This window comes from Halichoerus grypus, chromosome 9, assembly GCF_964656455.1.
Source record: "Halichoerus grypus chromosome 9, mHalGry1.hap1.1, whole genome shotgun sequence".
NCBI classification, from domain to species: domain Eukaryota; kingdom Metazoa; phylum Chordata; class Mammalia; order Carnivora; family Phocidae; genus Halichoerus; species Halichoerus grypus.
Genome location: NC_135720.1, coordinates 63,436,864 through 63,453,661, shown reverse-complemented (window position 1 = coordinate 63,453,661; position 16,798 = coordinate 63,436,864). Strand labels below are relative to the sequence as shown.

The following is a 16,798-nucleotide window of genomic DNA, read 5'->3' as shown; positions in this document are numbered from 1 at the left end:
GAAACCAAATGGCCACTAAGCATTTATAAAGATGCACAACCTCATTGGCAAGGGGGTTAATGTAAATTAAAAGAGCAAATTAAGAGATGCTATTGCCAGGCAAAAATTTTAAAATTTAACAATAACAGGTGTTATGGTGATGTGCCAGCCTATGTGAAATGTATCTGTGTATAGATAAATCTCAAAACCCAAATGTGTAGCGAAAAAAAAGAAGCTGGAGGGGAAAATGCTGTATGATTCATTATAAAAAATAAAACACCAGGATAACTTATATTTTTAGGGAATCACACATATATAACTATGCTCAAAATTCAAGGAAATAAATAATACAAAATTTAGCATAATCGTTATTTCTGTCTGGGAGCGAGATGGTGAGGGCTTTTGAGAAGGCTTCAAAAATACTGGTATTCTTCATCTTCAGCTCTGTAGTGGGTACCAGGGTATTCTTTTTATTATTTTTTAAAATGTGCACATTTGGGATACATTCATATACGCATATTTCACAACTAAAATTCCTCCTAAAAATCCAGTGTAATTTTAAGGACAGCCCTTAAAAAATTGTTCACGTCAGCAAGTTCTAGACTGTGAGCCAGGATTTCCTTGTTACTATGTAACCAAACAAAATAGAGAATTCTCTTGGCTTCTCAGGCTGATGTAAGATAGAAACCTTCAGCTGTAACCCCTATTTCGAAAGTTCTTGTTCTTTACACCTGTCTCATTGTTCTCAATTATTTCTATACTCCACTACAAATGTGATTTTATACATTTGCAAATTAAATGTCATCTTTATTTACTTAGGGCCTTCAAGAAAAGTTTTTTTTTTTTTTTTTTAAACTGTTCCTTAAAGAGTTTGAAAACAACCGGTGTACTCGAGTTAAAGCAACTTTGGAAAGCCTCCCATCAAAACCAGCTGTCCTGTATTAGTGAGAGCTTCCCAGAAGAACCGCAGGAGAACAGTTTTTAAGAGAGGGGTGGGTCCTCTCTAGTCGGAGAGGTGGGCGGGGAGTCCAGCCAGAGTCGGCTCCGCCCCTTTTCTCCATCCGCTCGGGACACCCGGAAAAGCTCTCCTCTCCTTTATCCACGCCCCTCCCGACGCTCACAGATTAGGGGGAGCCCATGCATGGAAAGCCAGCGCCCCGCCCTCTTCTAGAGCCCTGCGCCAGGCCCCGCCCCCCGGGGCTGCAAGAACGCTCTGCGCGCGCCTTTTGGGAGGCGGGGCTGGAAGGGCTCGCGGCGGGGAGGTCGCGGGCTGTCTGCATCCGCTCTCCCTCGCCTCTCAACACCTGCGGCTCTGGCTGAAACGTCTGCTTGTGGCCGGATTCCCAGACCCCGGTGAGTAGCTGGAAGATTCAGGGTTCCGCAGACGCGGCTGCGGCGAGTACGGGACCCACCCCCAGCGCCTGCGCGCCTGTCCGTCAGCCAATGTGCTTGCAGCTTCTGCAGATGGCCTTTAACCTCGCGCCCCTCGGGCGGGCGAGAGGCGTCGAGCTGCGTTTTTCGGGACCCCGGGGTACCTCACTGTCAATCTTAGCTCTTGTGTCTGGTTAGTTTTATTGCCTGCTTTTTACACACCCTGCCGGGTTTGTGTCGGCCGCTTCTTTGGAGCGGAACCTCCCGTCGTCGCCTCGGTTTTCCCTCCTCTCCCCAGCAATTGGGAATTCCGGGAGTGACGGAAGCCGTTCAATGCCTTGTCCTTTTTGTAGCCAGACTGCTGCTGCGCCTTGAGCCTGCGGAGAGAGGGGGAGGATCGAGGCCTACTGCGCTCGGGGTGTCGCAGGAGGGTCGCGGCCGCCTGCCTCCTGGCGCCTGTGGGCCTCTGGCGAGGAGATCAGGGATGGCGAAGCCACCCCAGAGATGTTTTTTTTTTTTCATTCATTTGTCAACACGCTTGGCTGTATCAGCGTAGACTTTTATCTTTTGCTAAGTTTCAGGATGCAGCTATGCCGGACTAATGTCTTTTTCCATTTTCCACAGGAGCAAATTGAAATTCAGGCATTTATGATAATTTTCGTTTTATTGTTAGACCCATGGATAAATGTTGAAAGAAAACGTGGAGGTATTTAAAGATGAATAAAACAAGGGAGGATAATATAGGACTTTAAAAAAGACAAATAGGACTGGAAGGGGTTATATTAAAGTATTTTCGATAGTAGTTTGAAAGAAAAATACAAAATACAGGTTTGGTAATACTGTCACATTACAGAGCATTTTCATGACCATGTGATTTCCTTCTTATTGAGCTATATGTAAGCTCAGGAAAAAACGGTGGGGTGCAGTGAATCTTGTAGACTTTTGGGCTCTGTGCATAAAACATTACCAGACCCGTTTCTGGTAGTCACGTGATGATCAGTAAGCGTAAGATCAGAAAATAAACTGTCCTCAGATTAAAGTTGAGTTGCAATTTATGAGTAGGTAACAGATAATTATTTTCTAAGCCCATACTTTTTAAATGAAAACATGACCACCTGTCAGCAGTTTCCATCTGTCTAAAAAAAAAATCTCTAAACCTAATTTGTGTAGTAGGTTGTATGTAGGACGGTGGAATAGAAGGCAAGAGCTTGAGTTCTAGAGCCAAGTTTGCTCTGCTTCTTGCTGGTGCTTAACCTCAGTGTTACTTAGCCCTTCACTAAGCCCACTGGAAACTTACCATTTGCTTTGTACCTCTGTTACATCTGTCATCTGCAAAATGGTGTTAAAAAGAAGTTTTACTTCATAGGTTGTTATGAAGACTAAAATGGAAGGATAAGATTATGCGTAACTGAATTTCTGTTAACCAGAGGGCGTAAGTGTTTACACTAAAACCACCTGGGCAAGGAAGCCTTGGTATAGAAACTGATTTTGAACGTTCCAGGTGTATCTTCTGTTATTTATCTATAATGGCTTCTTAGAAAATAAAATTAGAAAACAGTACTAAAAGAAAAAAGCACTAGGAGTCTGTATAATTTAATAATAGGTAATTAAAAGGTGAAATCTTTTGGCCTAACTGGATTGACAGCAAATACTTTCTGAAATAAGTTGATGTCACAATGCTCTGGATCTCTTAGACCTCTAAGTAAAAAACTAGCATTTTGAAGATTAAAAGCATAAAACACAAAAGTAGAAACCATAGAGTTTCAAGAGAACCTATTAGGTATAACTACTGTGTATTATTATGTAATGTATACTGCCCTTTGAAGAAAACAGGTTTTCAATAGCCAATACGTTGAGTAGATTCCTACTTTGGGAACCCATACATCTGTAATTAACTTGTAATTTTATTTTCTCAGATGACTTCTGAAACTTCTTCCTTTTGCTGAAGCCAAATAAATAGTTCCTCCACTCCTTTCTTCCTAGATCATTAGACCTGTTAGCATTTCAGGGGTCACTGTGGTTTTGCTGTCTTGAACATGATAATTTTTATTAAAATGAATTTTTAAATTATTGGATGTTTCTTCCTATATAATATGTTCAATATAGGTTAATGGTCAACCATCTATATAGTCAGTAGAATCTGTTTATACACATACTGCCCAAATATATACTAATGTCAAAAACAAAAGGGCCTGAAATTGTTTAAGCTGAACACTTAATGGTCACTGTGTATAAAATGTGTGGGGCTCTTCTGCAGTGTAAATACAAGAACATTTTTTGACGTGAAGGAGCAATCTAGTAGTGGATACAATACATGTAAGTAAACAGCATGATGCAGGAGGTAAAGAAATGCCACTTTAATAAGTAGGCAATGCTGTAACAATAGAATGTATGAGAAAATGAGTACTTTTCAGTCTGGAATCATTAGGGAAGGTATCAAGAAGTGGCAACATTCCAGCTTTGTCTTGAAGGATGAGTAGCATTTTAAAAGTTAGCCGTGTAGAGAATAGACGTTTAGAGAGAATTAACTGTTATTAATTGCTTGCTAGATGCCCATATTTAATAACCATTATAATAAATACTCATTTTTATTCAGTGTTACTCTAAACAGGAAATGATTCTAAAAGTTTTATAATTCATTTCATGCTCAAAAATCTGTGAATGAGGTAATAACTCATTGTATAGATGAGAAAAGCAGAGAAAGATGAGGTCATTTGAATAGGTGAAAGCTTTAAAAGGCACAGCTGTAGGTTATTTGCCTTTAATCACAGTGCTCAGCCTTTAGGTTGAGGTGACTTACCGTTAATTGAGATGTGGAGGTTAGGATAGAGCCAGTGAATCATCTATAATGATGTAATAAATGAACATTTTAAGTGAGTTAAGTAATGTAAAAAGAGAGGGACCCACTTAAACTACATTTACAGGCAAGGACGGGGACGAGGCAGCTTCCATAAATGGACATTTTGTTTTGTGTTCTTGTATAGATCTGAGAAATGAATCTAACAAATATAAAAGTTTCAGAACTATTTGCCTTCTATATTTTTTCACCTTTAACTTCACCTTTATTTTTAAATCTAATTGGTATTTACCATATGATTAAAATACTATCCTTTTACACTTTCACATACATTATCTTGCATGATTCACGGAACAGCTTTGTCAGAAAACACAACAGATAATAGTTTCTTTTTTTAAGAGGTAAACATGGCTGATTTGGACTTTGTTTTTTTAGATTGCAAGGCCAATATTCTGTTCTATATCCTGACTCTTCCACACACTTCAGCACTCAGCCTCTCAAAAAGCAAGATCTTACTAATTTTTTTTAAAATATTTTTATTGTTATGTTAATCACCATACATTACATCATTAGTTTTTGATGTAGTGTTCCATGATTCATTGTTTGTGTATAACACCCAGTGCTCCATGCAGAACGTGCCCTCTTTAATACCCATCACCAGGCTAACCCATCCCCCCACCCACCTCCCCTCTAAAACCCTCAGTTTGTTTCTCAGAGTCCATAGTCTCTCATGGTTTGTCTCCCCTTCCGATCTCCCCCCCCTTCATTCTTCCCCTCCTGCTATATTTTTAAATCCTGTAGTCATTGCTCCTGTTCTCTGTGACTTGGCAATGTTCATTACTGTTATTTCCTAAACTTTTCTTATGAAGTATTATGTTCTAATTTTATAAGGTAGAGTAGGAAAATATCACTAGATTTTATCACCCAGAGGTAATCATTTTACATGTTTAAGTGCTTTTCTTTCCTTTGTGCATCTTTAATGTAGTTGAGATCCTGTTATGCCCATAATTCTTTTTTCTACTTCATGGCTTGTCAAGTTTCTGTCTTTAAGGGAGGGATTTGTTTTCATCTTGATAATTTGGAATTTTCAGGACAAGAGATGATAGAGGCAGGCCAAAATTATTGTATCATCTCTTTATTCTTCTCTGTGGGGCTGCCACATTCCATACATTAGAAATTCACTCTCTGGAGTCCTGTATTGCAGAGCTTGTAGGATGGTATGAGTTGGCCCTTCCCAGAAATAAGTGTTAGGTTACCAGCTTATGTCCTCCAGTTTGCTGGTGGGATTCTTTCTTTTTTTTCTTTTTCTTTTCAAATTTTATACTTAAATGTTTCAAAAATAATACAAAAAACTCAGTTCCTGTATATTTTTCCTGGATATTCACCAAATGGTAATATTTTACTATATTTGCTTTATCATTATACACATGTACACACTTATGTTTTACATTGTATATAATTATATACATTACATGAAATATGTATGTGTGTACATAGGTATATATGTATGTGTGGATATATGTGTGAGTGTCTAATATATTATCTGATGTTTCCTCATGTTTAGAGTCAAGTTAAATTTTGACAAATACCATAGCAGTGATTGTTTCCTTCTTACGGCATCCTCAGAGTTCATTTTGATCACTTGTTTAAGGTGGTGTCTGCTAGGTTTTGCAGTGAGTTACTGTTGTTCCCTTTGTATTAATTAGGTGTCTTTTGGGGAGATTCTTTGCCAATATATAGATATCCTGTTTCTCATCAAATCATTTAATATCCATTGATGATTTTTGCCTAGTATGGTGGTTATGGTAGTTGCCAAATAGTGATATTTCATTATTCCATCTAAATTTATTAGTTGGCACTCTAACATGAGTCTTCTTTATTCCTTTTATTTTTGCATTTAAAAAAATATCAGTTTTGGGCGCCTGGGTGGCTCAGTCGGTTAAGCGACTGCCTTCGGCTCAGGTCATGATCCTGGAGTCCCAGGATCGAGTCCCGCATTGGGCTCCCTCCTCAGTGGGGAGTCTGCTTCTCCCTCTGACCCTCCTCCCTCTCGTGCTCTGTCTCTCATTCTCTCTCTCGCAAATAAATAAAATAAAAATCTTAAAAAAAAAAAAAATATATCAGTATGAAAAAATACCTGTATGGATTCATGAATTCTTATTTTAATACCTATCATTTATTACTCCTTGTTGTTTTGCTGAAATTGTCTAGGATTTAGCCAGTAGTTGCCCCTTCAGGCTGGCTCCTGTGTCCAATGGACATGTCCCCAACACTTTTTGAGTACTTCTTACTTTCTGGTAAGATGATCAAGGCTCATTCTGTACTTTCCCAGCCACAGTCTGGGAATCAACATTTCTCCAAGGAACCTGGTTCTTCTAGGTAGAGAAGGATATTTAAAAACCAAAATATTGGCATCAGATGTGTTCATTGCTGTGGGATTTCTTGGGGTCTAGACTCTGTCAGCATACAGAACTAGGAAATGTTAATATATTAATGTATATACACACACAAACACACCCCTATTTACTGATAAAAGCCACACATTCATACAGATACTGCTAACTACAATCTGACAACACAAGTTTTATTCTAGCTTCCCACTTTATACATAACTTTTTTGTCCGTGAAAAACCTGGGCCCCAGTTTCCGGCATACATTTGCTTACGTGTGGAATACACATTAAGAATTGTAGGACACCTGGGTTGCTCAGTCGGTTAAGTGTCTTCTGCCTTTGGCCCAGGTCATGATTCCGGGGTCCTGGGATCGAGTCCCACATTGGGCTCCTTGCTCAGCGGGGAGCCTGCTTCTCCCTCAGCCTGCCATTCCTGCTTGTGCTCTCTCTCTCTCTGACAAATAAATAATTTTTTTTAAAAAAATTGCTAACGTGTACCATTGCAAAAAACAGCTTACTAACTGGGCTTTAACATTTAATACTTGTTTTTTTAGAGTATGTGAAATATGACATGGCTCAAAAAGCCAAAGCTGTACAACAAAAAGGTAGAGTCCTTTCTATTCTCCAACCCTTCTACCCATTCTCCTCCCTCCACATTCTCGGTCCCGTTTGTCCTTACCCCCATACATAATCAACCTCAAGATTCTTGTTTGTTCTTCCTGTGTTTCTTTTGTGCACTTGAGAAAATGTATATTTTCTTGTTTGTATTTTCCTTCTTTTACTTAGAATTATATACAGAAAATAAATTTATGTCATTTCAAAGAGTTCTTCCTCATTTTATTCAGCTGAACACCCCAGTATTTTACAATTATAGTGCTGTATATGGATTTATGTGCTATTTATGTGGTTCTGTATTTTTAAGGTAATTTTCATGAAGTAGGACTTCTGAGTCCAAAGATAAATGGATGTGTAATTTTGTTAGCTATTGCCAAATTTACAAAAAGGCTGTACCAGTTTACATTCAGGTAGCAATGTTTGGAAGTGCTTGTTTTCCCACTGTCTTGCCAACAGGATGTATTTTTGTTTTTGTTTTCTTAGTCTCGTAGATAAATGATATTTTTATGTAGTTTTATTTTGCATTATTTTAAAGGTTTATTTTAGAGGGGGAAGGGGCAGAGAGAATCTCAAGCAGGCTCCATCTCACAACCCTGAGATTATCACCTGAGCTAAAATTAAGAGTCAAATGCTTAAGGGACTGAGTCACCCAGGAGCCACTTTAATTTGCATTTTTAAAAATTTTGAATGAGGTAGAAGATCTTGCCAGTATTTTCACTGTCAGTTGTCTTTTGTTAATAGTGTTTTCTGATATGTATATCTTTAAATTTATGTAGTTAATTTGCCTTTTTATATATTGCATCTGAATTTTGAGTCATTGTTATAAAGCCTTCCATTGCACTCAGGTTATAAGGGAATTCAGGTGGAATTCCATTTCAATGGCTTTGAGCCCTACAACATGTATTATTCTTTGGGAGATTGTGGAGGAAATAGGGGAGGATTGTTTAAAACCCCTGATTCAAGAATAACAGAAGCTAAGAACATGAGTAGAAAATAGAAAGTGGCAGGATCTTGATAAAACCCATGGCTTTAATATCAGTACCCATGCATGTAAGGGAGTAGGATTAATCAGAAATAGTCAGATATTTACAAGGACTTAAAACCAGTTTCGAAGATTTTACTCTGATTAGATTAAGATGATCTTCCTCTACCATAGCAGTCCTCAAGACGCAAACATATTTTTTTTCTGGAGGAAAATAATATATAGAGCTTCATTGTCTCTAAAAATTTTCATTGTAATGACTGCCATTCAATTAAAAAAATTTACTTAGCGTACAAAAAAAGTAACCAGATATTGAGAGAGAACAAAACAAACAAAAAAAACAGGCAATAGAAGCAGAATCCCTAAGATCCAATTCAGGTTAGTAGAGGTGGACTTTAAATAAGTGGAATTAACATGTTCAAGGAATTAGAAAATTTTAGCAGAGAACTGCTGGCTTTGAAAAGAATTAAATGGAAATTCTAAGTAAAATTATAACATTAAATCACAGCTGAAGAGAATTAGGAAACAGGAAGAGTTCAGAAGGACTCAGACTGAGGTAAGGAGAGATGAGGGAAATTTTAAAATGTTTAAAAAAAGAGGATAAAAATTCTAACATGAGTATTGTATTCCAAAATGAGATATGAACGAGAAAGCAATCATGGAGCAAAAGCAATATTTGAAGAGATTGTGGTCAAGAATTTTACAAAGCTAAGGAAAGATATCAACCCACAGACTGAAGAAGCATGTTGGACCTAAAGCAGGACAAATACTAAGGAAACCATATTCCATAGCAAAACTGGTGAAAACCAAAATGAAAAAAATATTAAAAGGAGCCAGAGAAAAAGAAAATATCCTTAAAGTCTTTAAAAAATCAAGGAAAAGAACCACAAAACAATAGTTGAGTTTTCAGCAGAAACAAAGATAATGGGTTGTGCCGAAAGAAAACTGCCAATATAGAAGTCTATAGATCTATGTTACAGTGGAGGCAAAATATATTTTCAAACAAATTAACATGGGATTTATCAGCAGTGGGCTGATACTAAAAGCCTTATTAGAGGGAATAATTTCTTCACCATAAGGAAAATTGTTTTGAATGGAAGTAGGGGGATGCAGGAGGAAGTGAAGAGCAAAGGAAAGGGTAAATGTAATGAATGTTGACTGTGTAAAACCATATCCCCTCTGGTGGGGTTTAAGATTTGTGTAAAAAATAAAATACACCAAAACAGGAGCACAAAGTTGGGGCAGAAGTGTGCTTTTATTGTTGAGACATAGTAAAGTTCTAATTCATCCTGGATTTTGATAAGAATGCATGCTATAATCACAAAGATAAAAATAATAGCAAAGACAATGTAAATGTAAAATTAACAAATAGGGAAAAATAAAACAAAAAGGTAAGAGGAAAAACGGAGCTTGAAAGGAGGCCAAAAGGAAAAGCAAGGATGTAAGAAGTAGATTTAAATACCCATATTTGCAGAACTGTAAATATACTGCATACTACAATTACTGGACAGACTATCAGATTAGATTAAAAACAGCAACAATAATAAAACAGTGTCCTATTTCAAAAAAGCTAACCATTTAAGGTGACAATAAAATGATGAAAATGATACTCTGTTCCAGCATGAACCAAATGAAATCCATTGTAGCTATATTAATATTGGAGTAGAATGTGAGACAAAACCCATCAGTGGAGAAGGAAAGGACATTTCTTTGTAAAACAAGATTTAATATTTCAGGAAAATAGTCTGCAAATCTGTCTCTACATAACATTAAAATTATATAATGTAAACTATAGATATAAATACGGTAGTGGGGGATTTTTAACACAGAAGAAAGATGAATGAGGATATGAAAAATATAAACAAAATGGTTAGCATATTTGGTTTGGTAGACACATGTAGATACCTGTAACCACTAGCTGTGGAATATGTATCCTTTTGAGGTGTATATGGGACACTTAACAGAATTGGTCATAGGTTAAGCCTTAAAACAAGTCTCAACATATTTCAAAGGACTGAAATCATACAGGGGATGTTTTCAGTGCATTCACACTATAAATCAACAACAATAAAATGAGAAAGTCTCCCAAATATAGTACATTTATAAATAGTCATTGGAGGAGAAATAATGGAAATGTGAATATATTTTGAACTAAGTGGTCATAAAAATACAGGGGTGCAAAACTCCTAAGATACTGCTAAAGATGTGATGGCAACAGCAGTGGTATAGTGTTTGAATCATTCTGAAATCCTAAAAACAGACCATTAAATAGTAAAACTAAAACAAATATCTGTAACAAAACTGAAATGACTAGTTATCCCCATGGACCCCAAGGTATGAGTGGAAGGGGACAGCTCAGTAACAGCTATAAGACTTGTATTCTAACTTGGTTTGTGCTGGAGGAAGGAGAAGAAATAGTGCATCTGCTTCAACTGATAACAGGAATAAATATAGATATTCTATACGTAGAATATATTAAATATAACATAGATGTTAATTTGAAAGAAGGACCGCCCAGTCTGAGAATAATAGCTGCAAGGGGCGAGGGGAACTTTGAAGTCTTCTATCTGAAGAGGCTAGAGCATCTTGGTTTTCAGGACAAAACCACATATAGAAGAGTAACTTCTGGAAATAACTTTCAAATGGAGCAGAATAACAAAATAGAAGCCAAGGAAATAAAAACATCCAGATAAATGTGGGAATGGAGAAAAACCCAGCTGATCTCAGAAAAAAATTCGAGGCCATAGTAAGATTTGACAAAAACAATAGAAGTTCTCTCTAATGCATGAAACTAGAAAAACTATCACGATAAAACACTCCAAAAATTGAGAGAAAATTATTTCATGTAATATTTAGTAACAGAAAAAGATCAGTCAAATCCCATACAAAGTCAGTATAGGCAAAAAAGTTCAACATACTTATAAACACTGAAGGCGTGCCAGAGAGACATGTTCACAAAATAGGACTACTGTAGCCTAATATTTACATAGAAATAAAATCGTTATGAGATATGAATGAATAAGCAAATTACAACTATGAAAAGTCAAAAATGAGCTAATTATTTCATAAATGACTACAAGATAAACACAACAGATCAGGCCTTACGAGAAAGAGGGTAAAGAAACTGAGAGAAAATGCAGTTGAAAAAATTGAGCAAAATTCAACAAAATAAAATTTTCTATAGAAGAAAAAGCAGTGAAACAACAAATATTATAATTGGAAACATTTGCTGACAAAAGTTGATGCCAATAGCTTAGTTAATTTCTTAATGGGAAGATAAGGGAGCTCCTGTATGATTGTTTCTTTTTTCTCTATGAAGTACTGTTCACCCTTGAGCACTGGAGGTTAAGGGTACTGACTCCTGTGCAGTTGGAAATCTGCATATAACTTTTGACTGGAAAAATTTAACAACTAATTACCCACTGTTGACTGGAAGCCTACTGATAACAAACAGTTCATTAACGTATGTTCTGTATACCCTACATATTATATCTGTATTCTTACAATAAAGTAAGCTAGAGAAAAGAAATGGTATTAAGAAAATCATAAGAGAAAAAGCATTTTTACTGCTGTACCATATTTATGGGAAAAAAAATCCACATATAAATGAATCTGCACCGTTCAAACCCACATTGTTGAAGGGTCAACTGTATAAGACATAGCTATCTGAAGATAATAAAGGGAGTTGGTGACATAGCAGTAGGTTTGATGAAAAATGAAAATGACATTCTGAGGTTAGAAAAGTGAACATACTAGAGTATGGTAATGGGATAGTTAAGCGGTCTTGAGTGTCCATTTGAAATTTATGGTCATGAATTCATAGTGAAAAATCAGCCTGGTTGCGTGTTTTTGTCCAGTATAGTTCTGTAGTTCTGAATCAAAGTCAAGACACACGTCATTTATTTGAAGTTTTACCAGGTATGTATCAAGAAAGGAGAGAAGTGAGGAATTAAAATGTTGGATTATGGAGGATAAACTATGTCACTAGAGACAAAACATGAAGAACAGGAAAAATAGCAGAAACAGTGGACTAAGTAGATAGGACATCTCAATGTCAAGAAATTACCAAAATGAGACTACTAAACTAGATGGGCTCAAAGCGCAAGAGGTTTTGTTTGGAAAATGGAAAAAAAAAAGATTTTGGAGTGGTAAAAGATTTAAAAGACAGGATCAATAGTAGGAGTATGATACCTCAGTTGGTGAAGTGGGGGTGGAAGAACAGATCTGTAGAAGTGAGGCAAAGAATTGGGAGACTAAACTACTGGATGGATCATCCATGTTGGTAGAGTCACTAAAAATAGTAATGTGGGAAGAGAGTTATGTTAAAATTATTATGAATGGGAGATTATTAGATTGAGCAAATGGTGAAGTTTGATGTCTTGAATATTTTTTATAAGTGCTCCATCCTTCTACTCTGAACTTTCATTATGCCAATATTTTGTTACAAGTCTTCAGTGATCCCCTCTTTACCGGGAAAGTCCTCTTTCTTTGGTACAGGATGGTTTCAGCATGGCACTACAGCTTTATTTTTCCTCCTCATCTTGTTTTCTTGGCTGCATGCGGCCTGCAGAGGCCTTTTTGTTTCACAATGTGTCTTTCATGTCCAGAAAACATATATTTGGGCACACTTTCTCCAACACTATGGCCATCTTTTTTTCCTTTCCTTTTCCACCAGCCTATGCATATTGTACTCATTCTTCTAAGCTCTTACTATTTTTTTCCTAAAGCATTTTCTTCAACTCCTTAATTTATATAAGCATTTTATTGCTTTATATATGCCTTTCACTTCTCTGTTGGCACTTTTCTTCTTTGAATTATAGTTACTTGCGTGCGTCTTCTGCCTTCCTCATGGACTCTTAAGTACCTTGAACATAAGAACTATGTTTTACTAATCTATCTAATCCGTCTATTTCATGTGGCGCTTAGCATACTAGTTTTTACACAATTGAGTTGCTCAATTGAGTTATACATCTTTTTAGTTTTCTAGACTTTTTTTGGTATTTCAACCAAATGAAATTTTTGTTTGTTGAAAAACAACAGTAAGGACTTAACTGTTTCTCATCTTAAACTATGTCTACTTTCATAATGCTTGTTTTAGTTTATGTGTAATGTTAACGATTGGCTATATGACAAACTTAAATGAGTCTAGTTTGTTGGTGTGGTCACAATGTCTCCATTTAATAATAAAATATAATAACTTTGGGGGGTCACTAAATTAGAGTCTAAGGAACAATAGAGAAAGGGCTACTTTTTATTTCCAAAGTTTAAGAAGGAGAATACTTGACATGAAAACATTTTCATCAAACCAGTGGATTAATACAGTTGTAAAATAAAATTCTCCAGATCTATCTACCTACGCCTTTCCATTTTCATGGTTTTTTGTATGGGAGTGGAAGAACTGATGTGATGGAATGCAGGGATGGGAAAGAGGTAAGACACAAAGTAAAGTGTCAGAGAAGGTTTAATAATGTTGTTCCCCAATATTTTTGTATATTTTATGTATATTGAATTGTATATAATTATACATATTTATAGCATATCTAAGTATATGTAAAGCATACAAAAATCTATGTAGGAGATTAATATGCATATTAATGTGTATATAATTACTTAAAATTCTGAAACTGGCAAAACAAAATTAAGATTGGTTAGGTATGTTTATGTTTTGGAAAAACTATAAAGAAAGGTGAGGGGATGGTAAATACAAAAGTCAAGTCCTTCTTAAGGAGAAGGGGCAGGGCTGGTGATTGGCAAAGGGCCCAAAAGATGGAAATGAGCATTTAAACTGGCACTTTCCTTTTTGAATGTTTGTGTTTCAACCTAGACATATGACTTTTATATTGATCTTTAGGTGTAATGTATTTCACAATTAAGGTTAACTTTGAGAGGAATCTGTGATTTTAGTCTTAAAAGAAATATGCTTGCTCATCTTAGTAATTCTTGCATATATGCATAACGGAAGTAGCAATTTGTAGAGAGGGTTTGTGTGTGTGAGACAGAATTACTTATGGTTAGATTAAGTTTTACTTATCTGTCTTTTGTATTAGGGTTAGTTTATTGTAACTTAATTCTCTAGAATAACAACAGCATGGTTTATTATAAAAAGTCATATTTTATAAATAAAGTCAATGTCAATTTTTCCCCAAATACCTTTCTAATAAGAAATTTGTAAAGACATTTTATTCCTATGTATGTATATATACCTATGTACATATATACACATTACACATATATGTGTATACAGTTACTGAAACATAAAAATACATACACAATACCATTTTAGAAGTTATAAGTCTGTGTTCATAATCTTTGTTCAATAAGGTGTTCAAAGTTATAAAGTAATATATTTTTAAATTAGGAACCCCTCCCTTGTGATCATTCTTCTTTTATTTCTCATTCTTTTCATTTCAGAAATGAAATAATATGTGTGATTACTCCCTTCTTGTGCAATCATTATTTTAGTTAAAAAAAAGTTTGTTGAAAATCCACTTACTGACGAGGCTTTTAATCCATTCATAAGTATTTCCTTTTTTAAACTGTGAGCCTTTAATTTTATATTTGGAAAGTTTTAGTCCACTTGCATAGAATATTTCCTTCCTATATTCAGCACACACAAAATCTGTTCAAATGATGCAAAATACTTTCTTAAATAAAATTCCTAAGATGTTTATCTGACAAGATATAATTGCTATTTCCAAATAAAATACTGCTATTTAGTCTAGCCATATATAGATTTTGTACACATCAGTATTTGATGATAGAACTAATATGTTGCACTTTTAAAACTTTTCAATGTAATGAACTTTATGGATTTTAGTTTTCATTTCGAATACATTGGGAAATATTGTCAATACCATTTACTAATTACCATTTTTCAACAAATTACAGCTAAACATTTACCATTTTGGAGTTTAAAGTATGTCATCATGGCAAAGTTTCGAAGAAGGACTTGCATCATTTTGTCACTTTTTATTCTATTTATTTTCTCCCTGATGATGGGTTTAAAAATGCTGAGACCAAATAAAGCTACTTTTGGAGATCCTTTTGGACTTGAACTTCTTCCAGTACTTCATCAACAAACTCGCTTAGGGAAAAGCTTTGATTCCCAAAACAATGACAAAATCAACAGTGAAACAAATAACAAGAATTTAAAAAGTGTTGAAATCACTATGAAGCCTTCCAAAGCCTCTGAACCTTACCTGGAAGAGCTGCAACCTCTGAATTATTATTTACATGTATTTTATTACAGTTGGTATGGAAATCCACAATTTGATGGTAAATATATACATTGGAACCATCCAATCCTGAAGCATTGGGACCCTAGACTAACCAAGAATTATCCACAAGGGAAACACAGTCCCCCGGATGACATTGGCTCCAGCTTTTACCCTGAGTTGGGAATTTACAGCTCTCGGGATCCTTCTGTCATTGAAACTCACATGAAACAAATGTACTCAGCTTCAATTGGTAATTATTTTTATGGTGTGTGTTTAGATACGTGATTGCGTGTATGTGTGTATATGTGTGTGTGTAGAAATGTAGACCGTTTAAGTTACTAATTACTCTTCACATTGTTATTAATTACAAGTTTAAGCTTATAAACTCTAAATTAAGCTGTATGTATGTACTTAAACATCCAGGAAACTACCTTTTAATACTATAAAATACATTGTTTAATTTCTAATTTTTAGAACATTTCTGGATATATTTTTATTGATTTCTAATTTAATATTCTTTCTGAATTAAATTATGATCTACATAAGATACAATGAATTCTCCCATTTCAAGCATACAGCTCAATGATGTTTCTCTTCCCAACATGAAGTAAAATATTCTATAACCCAGAAACTTTTGTCATTCTTCCTTATGCACCCCTATATTCTTCCCCAGGAAACTGTGAATCTGATTTTTCTCACTGTAGAATAGTTGTGAATGTTCTCTTACTGTATGAAAATAGAATCATCTAGCATTTGTGTGTATGTGGTCTTTTGCTTGGCACATCATTCTGAAGTTTACCTTTGTTGTTAACTATGTCAGTAGTTGAGTCATTGTTATTGCTGAGTAGTAGTCCATTGTATGATTATAGCAATTTGTTTCTGCATTCATCTTGATGAACATTTGGACTGTTTCAAATTTTAGGCATGTAGTATATAATTTGGTCTTGGTTTTCTGTTTTTTAAAACTTGTCTAACAATCTCTGCTTTTTAAATTTGGGTTTATTTGTATTTAATAAGGATATGGTTTATTTTAAATGTTTTGTTTGCTGTTTTCTGTTTATCCTGTCTGTTCTATTCCTTTTTCTTCTTTTTCTGCCTTCTCTTGTGTAAGATATGTTTATTCCATTTTTTTCTCTTCTTATATATTCCTTTTATTTATATTATGATGGCTCTAAAATTTACAATATGCACTTTAACTTAACTGATGAGAAGTCTCTGGTTATTTTTATTCCCCTTTTCCCTCAACTTTGTCTTCCCTCTAACTTCTGGCACTCCAAATGCACACATTTACATAGAGTCATTATCCCACAGGTAATTAATAAAAAAATACATAATTGGATGCCTGAGAATTCTTCAAATTGTTAATCTACCCTTTAAAATAAAAAAGTCTCTGTTATGTTTCCTCTGTCTTGTTAGTGTCCCTAACACTAGGGCCACAAGAACAA

At 35.3% G+C, this 16,798-nt stretch overlaps 1 protein-coding gene across 1 annotated transcript in view; it reads left to right on the top strand.

Moving 5' to 3' along the window:
• The first annotated feature begins 1,066 nt into the window (after nucleotides 1–1,066).
• MANEA (mannosidase endo-alpha) overlaps nucleotides 1,067–16,798 on the top strand; it is a 75,326-nt gene continuing 59,594 nt past the window's right edge. Inside the window, exons 1-2 of the mRNA XM_036082383.2 lie at nucleotides 1,067–1,332; nucleotides 15,025–15,603. Coding sequence (XP_035938276.2) covers nucleotides 15,063–15,603 — 541 coding nt within the window. The 5' untranslated portion in view covers nucleotides 1,067–1,332; nucleotides 15,025–15,062. The remainder of the gene's footprint in view (nucleotides 1,333–15,024; nucleotides 15,604–16,798) is intronic.